This window comes from Microtus oregoni, unplaced genomic scaffold, assembly GCF_018167655.1.
Source record: "Microtus oregoni isolate MIOR12 unplaced genomic scaffold, Mior012 000032F_ref0000030, whole genome shotgun sequence".
NCBI classification, from domain to species: domain Eukaryota; kingdom Metazoa; phylum Chordata; class Mammalia; order Rodentia; family Cricetidae; genus Microtus; species Microtus oregoni.
In genome coordinates this window covers 21736869-21748391 of record NW_024543091.1, presented here as the reverse complement: position 1 = coordinate 21748391, position 11523 = coordinate 21736869, and the positions used below count along the sequence as shown (strand labels likewise).

At 49.8% G+C, this 11523-nt stretch overlaps 1 protein-coding gene across 1 annotated transcript; it reads right to left on the bottom strand.

Moving 5' to 3' along the window:
• Positions 1–3350: 3350 nt before the first annotated feature.
• On the bottom strand, positions 3351–4727 carry Kbtbd13 (kelch repeat and BTB domain containing 13). Its single transcript, XM_041679398.1, has one exon. It carries the CDS (start codon positions 4725–4727, stop codon positions 3351–3353), a length of 1377 nt encoding a protein of 458 aa, XP_041535332.1.
• Between the last annotated feature and the right edge of the window lie 6796 nt (positions 4728–11523).

The window sequence follows — 11523 nt, the reverse complement described above, 5'->3', positions numbered from 1 at the left end:
TCTACTCCCAACCTTTTAAGGATGCTGGAGATCAAACTCAAGTCCTTGTGCTCCCAAAGCAACATTTTACCAACTGAGCTGTCTCTGCAGTCCCCCTCATTACCTTTCTTTTTTTTTAAAAATATTTGTTTATTTATTATGTACACAATATTCTGTCTGTGTGTATGCCTGAAGGCCAGAAGAGGGTGCCAGACCTCTTTACAGATGGTTGTGAGCCACCATGTGGTTGCTGGGAATTGAACCCAGGACCTTTGGAAGAGCAGGCAATGCTCTTAACCACTAAGCCATCTCTCCAGCCCCTCATTACCTTTCTTTGTTGATGGCTAAATTCTTTATTTTTATTTTTTATTTTATATACATAGGTCTTGAAATTAAACTCATGTCCTCCCACCTGGAAGGCAAGTACTTTGCCAAGTGGGCTATCTCCTTAGTTTTGCTTAAAAAATTTTTTTTTTGAGACAGTGTCTCTCTATGTAGTCCTAGCTGTCTGGGAACTTGCTACCATAAACCAACTAGTTTGGCCTTGAAATCAGAGATCTACCTGCCTCTGCCTCTCTAGTGCTGGGATCAAAGGCATGTGCCACCAGGCACGGTTATTGCTTAAAATTTTCAAATGTTTAAAAAAGTGAACTTTGGGAAAACTGTGTGAACGCTGTAAGCTCATTACTATATACCAAAGACATCTCTGAAAGAAGGTGCCGCTCTGAGTGAGAAGAGTGTCGAGAGCAGGCCTGTCAGAGCCAAACGTAGAGCCCATGAGCTGACAGACCTTAATGGCACAAAAGGCAGTGCTCTGGCTGCCAGGAAGAATGCTCATCACCTGGAATTAGAGGCAAAGGAGGACCGTGGGTCCCTAGAGCATCACTCTGAGGACCGTGGGTCCCTAGAGCATCACTCTGAGGACCGTGGGTCCCTAGAGCATCACTCTAGAGCATCACTCTCAGGGGGACCGTGGGTCCCTAGAGCATCACTCTAGAGCATCACTCTCAGGGGGACCGTGGGTCCCTAGAGCATCACTCTCAGGGGGACCGTGGGTCCCTAGAGCATCACTCTCAGGGGGACCGTGGGTCCCTACAGCGCCACTCTCAGGGGGACCGTGGGTCCCTACAGCGCCACTCTCAGGACTGAGCACTGGGCCGACTTGATTTTGAAGGGCGATGCCCTTCTATTTCAATGACTCACTGTGGCGAGGCCCAGACATCACTAAGTTCTGTGCCAGCCTGTGGGTACACACAAGTCTGTGCATGTGCACATATGAAGATGCAAAGATTCCTTTCCAGAACAAAACTATTAAAAATGAAGGTTTTATTGCCCTCCAGAAAAAAACCTAGCAAACTTACTCCCTGGCATCTTTGCCAATTCAATATACGAATCTCTGTCTCTCAGATGATCTTTCTAAGCAGCTTCCCATTCTTCTAGTACCCCCATTTGTGAGCTGAGTAAGTCATTGACTGGTGATAAGTGTGTGTGTGTTTGTGTGTGTATGTGTGTGTGCACACTTTTATAGAACCACAAGTGAGGGACTATAGAAGAAATAAAAGGACACAGATGTCAGGGTTTATTGCTGAGACTCATCAGATTAGACTATCACAAAGGCTAGAAGATTTCACAGTCTCGAAGGCAGCTTATTTAGGTGTAGGACACAAATCAGGAGAAGAGGTAGCAAGTGACAGCCCGACCCAGGCTCCATGCCCAGGAAATACCATGCCAATGCTGTGTTCTCTATTTCTGAAGCTGGGGTTTTGTATGGTGTGGGTTTGGGAGGATAGAGACAATACGGGACCTTGAAAGAAGTCTGCTGCCGACATGGCCAGGGTGGAGGGCTGAAGCAGGTATCTGTAGCAGAAGCTAGGTCTGGGTACTGCGTTTGTTTGAGATGGAATTTCTTTCTCTGTGTTGCTCTTGCTGTCCTGGTACTTGCTCTGTAGAACAGTCTAGCCTAGAACTCAGAGATCCTCTAGCCTTTGCCTCCTAGGTGCTAGGATTAAAGGCATGTGTCACCACCACCCAGCTCTGTGTATTGCTTTTAAGACAGGAGTTGTTTAACAGCATATCAGTGGGAGACCCCTCACTAGTGATTCTTGTAAGACATCATTTTATTCTGCAGGCAAGGAAGTGCCCGGCTCAGTTAACAGCGTGGGACCTCTACTCTTATCATCTGCACAGACAATACAGTATCACAGAGATCAAGAAGCAAGGCTGCAGCCAGGTCAGGGAAACAGGAGCTGGATCAGCCAATCCTTCTGGAAGGAAGTGGGAATGGAGCCCACAAAGAGAAAGAGGAAAAACATTACCAGACCAGGGATTGGGTTCAGAGGAGGTTAGGAGAGAGGTGGAGCCTGTGGCTTATCTAGGAAGGAATGCACTGAGATCACAAGACTAGGCTCCTAACACCTTAATAAACCTAGTCAGGAGGTTGACAATCTACTGTCCCATAGTGATAACAAAAAAGATAGGTAAAGGAATTACACCCAGGTGCTTGCTTTCCATTCCAGTCCCCAAAGCTACTGTAAGGAACCCTTGCTCCCTCCCATGATCTCACTCCAGGCTCAACTGAGTTTTGTCTGCTCTAAGAAGTCTGTCCAAACTCACTGCCTAAATGTCTCCATCTTTAGCTGTTCTCTTTTAAAGACTGGAGTTTACAGAGACCCTGTGTGGTCCAGTCTTGCCCCTCTTTCCTCTTGGAGGGCTCAGACTCTGTGGTCTGACTCGGCTCCTGCAGATTGTCTCCGGTTTCCTCTATGCCATTTAAATATGTGCCTACTTCCTGACTTATATTCTTCATCTTCCCTTCTCCATGCTGACTGCTTAGTATTCGTTTTATTGCATCGTTTGTTTTTTAATTTTTTTAATCGACATGTTGCTCTCAGTTTGAGAAGGGAGGCAAATTATGTGTAGACCTTTTTTGGGTCATCCTGACACTTCTATTAAGACCGAGCTTCCTAGGCTAGTCTCCAAGCTCTTAGTACCCTGACCTACAGCTACAGCTCACCGAAGGCCCAGCATTGTGCTGCTCCTTCGTGCCTGCTGATTAGCTTTTGGTTAGTACATCGTTCAATCTGTTTCTAGCCACAGCTCAATTGTTAGCTGGCTATTCACCTACAAGCCCAGATTGTCCAATAACCCCACTCCTTTCCCTGAGATTATAACCCACCAGCTCTCAGCAGAGCCTAAGGGATTTGAGAACCCAGGAATCTGCGTTGCTCAGGGCTTCTTGGATATCCACACCACCAGAAAGCAGAGATCAGAGTGTCCCAATAGGGAAAAAGGAACTCTCAAGAGCTCCTCAATCCAGAGTCACATAGTCAGGGCCCATGAAGACTCGCGAGTCTTCTGACGTCATTCCTAGCTCACAACTCTGGCAATGCGGTGGCCACAGGCCCAGTAGTGCCCGGCGGCAGCCGCAGGAGAAAGGTCTGCAAAGAGCCAGGCCGAGGAAACCCAGCTTTCTCCCTGAGCAGCCGCCAGGTACCGTCTTCAATGGCGTACACCAACGTGGATACACGGTTGACAGTATAGACGGTGTCCCCACGCACCACGGATGTGAAGAGTGCTCCCTTGCTGTTGACAAACTGGCCAGGAAGCGATGTCCACTGGCCTGTGACCAGGTTGAGGCAATCGATGGCACAGTGCAGGAAGTCATCAGAAGGTCCATTACGCACCACATAGAGACTGTCACGATGGGCCACCATAAAGTGGCCGTAGCTCTGCGAATGACACAGTTCAGCCACCAGCAACCACTTGTCCATCTGCACCATGTACTCAACAACGGCAGTGATATCTGCCGGCCTCCACAGGCACACAAAAAGGCGGCCACGTGCGTGGGCACAGGGAACCCCTGTAGCTGGCTGTGGCAAGTCCGCCACAAAGCTCCAGCAGCCTGTGGTGGGATCGTAGCACTCCACGGAGCTCATGGGAGTCCTCTGGAATTCGCCACCAATGGCATAGAGGCGGCCTTCAAAGCCGGCCAACGCCAGATCATACCGCGGCTGGTGCGGGCTGGGGAACTCGCACCAGGTGCCACCTTCTGGGTCGTAACAGAAACTCAGCTCCACAACCTCCTTGCTGGCGCCACACACACCACCCACGATGTAGAGCTTGTTGCCCAGAGTGGCCACGCCTGCCAGGAGCGTGCTGGCCTCCAAGGGCAGTGCAGCTAGCGTGCGCCAGGCATCCTCTTCCTCGTCCAGGTAGCACATGGTGCGCGATGCGTCCTCTAGGAAGCCAGGTGTGGGTGTGTGCGTGCTCACGGCCACGTAGGTGCTGGGTCGCAGCCCCGCCACGTAGGCACGGGCCTCGGGCAGCTCCAATTCCGCCACCAGCTCGTGCGCGCCGTCGCGGATGAAGAGCGCGGCGCTGTGGAGCACGTCGTGCAGACCGAAGGCGGCCGCGGCGTCGCACAGCAGCGAGCAGTTGTCCGACGTGACGCTATGCTCTAGGAAGCGCGCGAGTACGGGCGCCTGCAGGAACGCCGCGCACTCCACTGCCTGCAGCAACTCGTCGTCGGCCGCCAGCGCCGGCCGCTCTCCGCGCAGCACCCGCAGCGCCGTGCCGAAGCCCGCGGCGCTCAGAGCACCCAAGCGCACTTCGGCCGCGCGCGCCTCCCGCATGCCAGAGCGGAAGAGCCCACGGAAGAAGCCGCAGTGCTCCACCAGCAGCGACTGCTCGGCCTGGAAGAGTTGGCCGTCCACCCACACCTGCACAGGGACCTCGGGACCCGGGGACATGATGAGCCAGAAGGGCGGAGGCTGTTGCCACTGGGGGGCCTAGATTTGCCTGGGGCCACTGACTCTGGGGCTACCCCGGGGCGGGGAGGAAAAAAAAAACTTCCCTGGGGGCTATAAATACCTTCCTTGACTAAAGATAGGACGGCTCATGTGATGTAGCCCGCAGGCTTGGATGGCCGCCTGGCCCAGAGGACATCTGGACACCTGTGTGGTCACTCTGTTGATAGACTGAAATGGCCCAGCAGGTTCTTTCCTACAAGCCTGTTTGACCTGGGTTCAGCCTGGAACCTACATAAAGCTGAAAGGAGGAAACCTGCTTTACAAAGTTGCCCTTCTGGAGTCACACTATGGCATGCATCCCACCTCCACGGAGACTCAGTTACTTTTTTTTTTCTTTTTTTAAAGAAATAGTGACAATATTAACCATATACGAAATAGCCACTGCATGCTGGGCCCTGTCAGGCCCTCTTGTAAAGATAATCCATTTAACTGGCACCATCCCAAGCTGTTTTCCCCACATACAAAGCATGTACCTCGGCTCTGTTCATTTTCCAAAAGAGGGGCTGGAGAGATGGCTCAGTGGCTAAGAACACTTCAAGAGGACCTGGGTTCAATTCCCAGCACTTCCATGGCAGTTCACAACTGTATGGAACTCTAGTTCTGGGTATCCACCACCCTCACACAGACACACATGCAGGCAAAACACCAATTCATATAAAATAAATAAATCATTTAAAAAATTGGGATCAATAGAAACAGCTATTGACAGTATTGGGACAAATTCCATAAGGTGTTCTGAATGAAGTCTGGAGACTTTAATGTGACTTGTTCAAGGTCATTCAGCTGGGGACGAGAGTTCGTCAGCTCAAAATGGTGGGGCAGGCAGAATGAAGAGAGACCAAAGCGGAGCATCAGGCCAGGATTCTGAAGTGTACCTTTGCCCAAGCTTGCAGTTTAGCCTAGTCAATCCCCCCACTCAGGTTTTGCCTGCTTGTATGTAGGTGTATCACATGCATACAATGCCCTTGGATGCCAGAAGAGGACCTTAAATGGCGTGGAACTGGGGACCAGGATTACAGACAGTGAGAGTCACCATGTAGATGTGGGTATCAAGCCCCCATCCTCTGGACGAGGAGCAAGTGCTGACTCTTACTGCCGAGCAGTCTCTGCGGTTCCGAATCTCTTTTTGAGCCCATTTCCTTCCATGTAAGAGAGCATCCAGTGACTCCTACAGGCAGAAGCCACCCCTCACTTAGAAGTGCGGAGCTGGTGTTTGGTCCTCACTTGCCTGACCCTCTATGGTGCTGTCGTCTTGGATGAAGAAAAGTATAGGTGCTGGGAAGATGGTATATCCGTGGATGAGAAAGTCTTCTTCATACAATAACTTAAATTTTTTTCTTTTCAAGACTGGGTTTCTCTGTATAACAGCCCGAGCTGTACTGGAACTAGCTCTTGTAGACCAGGCTGGTCTTGAACTCATAGAGATCTGCCTGCCTCTGCCTCCCAAATGCTGGGATTAAAGGCATGTGTCACCACCGCCCAGCTATAATAATTTAAATTTAAGCTACACCTAAATTGCTTTGTGATAAACACTTTGACTCCTAATCCTTGCAACACTCATGAGTGGTTACTATGACCCTACCCCCCAAACCGTGCCAAATACACAATATCTATTACTTTTTACGGCAACGCTATGAGCTGGATATCTTTGATAGACAGGGCCTAATGTCTCTTAGGATGGTTTCACACTTGCCGTGCAGTGAGGGTGACCCTGAATTTCTGACCCTCCAACTTCTACCTCCCGAGTGCTGGGATTACGGGCATGTGCCTAGTTCACGTAGTGCTGCGCTGGGGGCTGAACCCAGAGCTTTGTGCCTCCTGGGCAAGGACTCTGCTTACTGAGTTGTACCCCAACACTGAACTAGATTCTACAGATGGCCCCATTTGATAGATAAGGAGACCAAAAGCAGAGGTTTAACTCAGAAGCAACAAGGGCCAGATCTAGGGCCAGAATGCAACCAGTTTGACCCTAGTGTCTGCGCCCTTAACCTTGCTGCTCTGTTGCCTCCTGAGCCAATGAGAGGCAGTGGAAGGAACTTCAAGCTCACTAATTCCCTTGAGGACTTGGTACAAAGTGAGAGAGAGCCCTGGCCAGGATCTTGTAGCTTGGGACGGTCAGCCCCAGGCCTCCTGCAGCTCAGCCCGTGGCACTTTTCCAACTGTACACGACTTTCTTGTTGACCATCTAACACTAGGTCCCAAATGTCAGATGAAAAGGAGTTTGATAATTGCCTTCTCTTACCACTACATTTTGTAGGCCAGGAAACTGAGGCCCAGACTTTGAGAGGATGGTCTATGCCCTTTGGGAGATGTTTGGCTTTGGTCCTCCCTTGGGAAGACAGAACAGCTATCCCTTACCAGACAGGAAGTAGGAGGGCAGGAAACCTCCCCTCCCCTTTAGGACACAGACACAGAACATGTAGATGAATCTGCAGGCCCAAAGAAAATGTGCCTCCCTTAAGGCACTCTCTAGTTCACCCCATCAAAACAGCCCTGGGGTGTGGGGACCACTTGTGTGAGCCTGGGAAGCCAGAAGCCTCGAAGACACTGCCAGAAATATCTCAGATGATCTGCCCCCAGGGACTAGGAAGGAAGAGAGGAAGAAGGTGGGGGTGGGGTGGGCAGAAATCCCATGAGTATTGTCCCAGGCCCTCTGCAAGTATCTCTCCTCTGAGACCAGACATTGGCCTAGAATGCTTCCAGCAGTAGGCATGACAACCCCTTCTTGGAGACAAGCGAACGCTGAAGGGTCAGATCTTTGCTCATATTTTTGTGAGGCCTTAGTGTCAGGGAGAGATTGTCTGGGGGCTTGCAGATGAGGGGGCTGCTTTACCTTAGTTGTGAATGACAGTATAGGACTTGACAGACTCTGTCTATTGGCCCGATAGCCTACTAGCCACCTAGCCTGGGTCTGTCTCTTCACCTATGTAGCCTTGCCTCAGACAGGAGTGATGCTAGAGAAGGCAGGCTGTCAGGAGCCCAGATCTGCTGCAGAGTTGCCCTCAGCTAGTCTGGTCCAGACACCTGGTAGAAGCCAGACAGAGCCAAACAGAACCATCACAGGCCTCTCCTAGAACGCAGTAGGCAAAAATTACAAAACTCATCCAGACTGAATAAAGTTTATCCTCCAATCCATTTTATCCCAAGTCAAGACCTCTTGAGTGTGTGGGGGGGGGTCATACACACACCCTGTTTCCACCTTCCACAGCCTGATGATGGGGAGGGGTCCAACTAAGGTGGAGATTGTGCTTCTGAATCTGAGCTGAGGCTCTGCCCTTTGGTCCTACCCTCGGGGCCCCAGCTGGTGTTGTGTGCAGCTGGGAGTTTCCTCCTCCCAGATCCTGAGTGGCCCTCTGGGAAATGGAGAGGACAAGGAACTGTCTTGGCTGTGGGCAGCCCACAGAGTTCCCAGGCCCTGCCTGACCCCTGCCCGACCTCTAACAAACCCCCTCTCCACTTTGCACTCCCCACACTAAGGGAGGTGGGGGTGGGGAGGAAAGGCAAGCATCAGGCTCTGAGCCTTGAAGCAGCACAGACCCAAACCTTAGTCGTGTCTGCAGCTGCACAGCCAGCATCCCATAGTCTCTCTTTTTATTTAATTAAAACTTTTAAAAAGACTTATTTATTTAATTTTTATGTATGAGAGTCTTGCCTGCATGTATGTATGCGCACCACATGAGTGCCTGGTGCCAGAAGGTGTCCAATCCCCTGGGATTTGATGTTAGAAATGGTTGTGAGCCACCAGGTGGGTGATGGGAACCGAATCTGGGACCTGTGCAAGAGCGATAGGTGTTCTTAACTGCTGAGTCATCTCTCCAGCAGGGTCTATTCAGTGGAATCCTGAGCTCCAACCTACTGGAGTTCCCAGCAGGCTGAGGGAAATCCAGTTTCTCTTCCAAAAGAGCTTTATCTGATGAAGGAGACATAACTTTTGTCCTTGGAGAAAACAACCCCTGCCCCCCCCCCCCCACCCGATTTGATGGTGGAGCCTTTTTTCAGTCATGGTGAAGACAGTCTATAGGGCAGGGAGTATCTTGCAGCTCCTGGGCTTGGGAAAAGGATGAACACGATACTAGGAGTCAGGATTCTTGCCTGGCACCTGAAGCTGTGTGACCACCAATTTGCCAAAGCTACTGAGCCTCTCCAGGCCTCAATTCCATGCCTGAAAAGTGGGATTTGCAACTGACTTCCAAGGTTCTACTCAGTTTTGATACTGTGATATATCATAGAACAACCATAGAAAGCATGTGTTGTAGCCTAGAGAAGCAGTGACATCACAGAGCTCCCGGAAGCTTAGCTTTATGTGCAATTGCTCATGGGTATCTTGGCATCAGGAAAGACAAGTCCTCTTTCTCACCTGTTCATCCCCTACCTGTTTTGTGCATCTATTGAGCACTGACTGCATGCCCATTGCTGGGCCCACATTTCAGTATCTGAAGTCCTCTGTAACAATTTTGATCGAGAGGACTAGACAAGGAGATGAGCTACTTGACCAAACAGTATAACCTCGCTCTTGAGTAAAGAGTCCTTGACCTCTTGGTAGGTGGTTAAGAGGTATGTGCTTTTAATGGAGAGTAGAAGGAATTATTGATAGTTTTATGGGTCATGGGCCAAGTTCTAGATTCTGGGGCCAAGTTCTAGGTTCTAGTTCTAGGTTCTATTTATTTTCATGTTATCCCATCTAATCTTTAATATTATACCAGTTTTAAAGATGAGGAACTGAGATCAGGGAGATTAAAGTAGCCTATTGTAGAGTCTGGCAGCATGTGGCATACTCCCAAGGCCTTTGCAGGCCAGGTCAGTGTGTCAGGATGCTAGACAAACAACTATCAAAGCAGGGGACAGAGGCCAGGCAAAAGAACTGGTCAAAGAGGCCCTGTTTCCTTCCTAAGCCTTGGACTTTAAACTTTAAACAGGACCTTTTGTTAGTCCCAGTTTTAAAGATGAGGAAACTGGGCAGACAAGATGGCTGACAAGAGAGTAAAGGTGCTTGCTGCCAGGTCTGATGACTTGAGCCTGACTCCCAGAACTCACACAATGGAAGGAGAGAACTGACTCCCTTGAGTAATCTTCTGACCTCCACATACATGCTCAATAAATAAACAAACAAGCAAATAAACAAATGTATTTATTTGGTGTGTGTGTGTGTGTGTGTGTGTGTGTGTGTGTGGTGGAGGTCAGGGAACAGATTGTAGAAGTCACCCATCTCCTTGGACCACATGGGTACATGGGTCCCAGGGATTGAAGTCAGATCATCAAGCTTGTGGTCAGTGGCTTTACCCACTGAGCCGTCCTGCTGGCAGCACCATGGCATACTCCCAAGGCCATGGACTTTCCATGCCGGACCAGCGTGTCAGAATGCTAGACAACTCTTTCCTTTTGTTTTTGAGACGGGGTCTGATGTAACCTAGGCTCCTCTTGTACTCCTGACCTTGTAGTGGAAAATGATCTCGTATTTTTGGTCCTCGTGCCTCCAACTCAGAACAGCTGGGATTATAGGCATGTACTATCCGTCATCAAAGGAGTTTACTCGGTGCTGGGGATTGAACCCAGGGCTTTGTGTGAACTGAGCTCTAGCCTAAGAAAGATTTGAAGCAACTGCCCCCACCTCATACAAACTGGGGAGTGGCAAAGGTCTCATCTGTAGGACCTGGGCAGGCTCCACCCTTCCTCCTCCAGCAGTGCAGCACCCCTGCAGTGAGACGAGCTTTTTCCCCCTGGATACCGCCCAGAATGTCTGCACAGGACTGTAACCAGCTGGGGATGTGGCTGGAACCAGGCGCCCAATTTTCAACTCCCACAACTCAGAGGAAAACTTTATCCATTAGCTGTTCAAGCAAGTCTGGTCTGAGGGTGTAATCTAAACAAATCCCTGTGGTACCTTGTAATCTTTTTAACAGCTGGGCCACTGTGATTCCCCTCAACAGCTAGACCAAGTCAAGATTCACATCCTGTCCAGAAAAAAGATTTTTTTTCCTTCTTGGTTAGGAGGGACACTGCCACCCTGCTTGACCCTGGACCCTCTGCCTGTTGGCCAGGTTTAATGTTTTTCTTTTTTCTGGTTGGTGTAGCAGGCTCCCAGACCTTAGCACAACCGAAGCCATGATGGAAGTGCCGTTCAGACTCTAACACTCAGTACGTAGAGAGCACCACCTGCCAAAACAAAAGCAAAGACCTAACCCATCAAAGTTCACAGTTCTGGGAATGTCTCTCAATGTACTAACCTTGCTCTTTGTTATTTTAAGTTTTAATGGCATGTTATCAATTATGCACAACAGTGGGCTTGGTTGTGACATTTTCACACATGCATATAATGTATTTTGATCATATTCTCTTCCCCACTCCCTCTCTCTCAGGCCCCTACCAATCACTTGTCCCCCTCCTCTTCCCAATTAGCCTCCTTTCTATTTTCACGCCTTTTAGTTATTTTTTGGCCACCCAATGAGTTCAGTTAGGATTACTTACAGGAGCACGGGTAAAAGCGTCTCGTTTGTTTTTGCGATGGTCTCACAGGTAACTCAAGCTACCCTGGAATTCACTCTTATAGCTCAGGCTGGCTTCCAGTTTGACCACAAGGCTTTCTTAGCTTCCCAAATGCTTGGTCATGAAGTCTTAGCCAGAGGCACAAACCCTTTGTCCCAGGAGCCTGAGTTGTGCAGCGATGCTACTTAGAGTCCCCAGTGCAAAATACAGAAGTAGAGTGCTGAGGTTGAGCTGGCTGTGGTCTAAAGCAAAA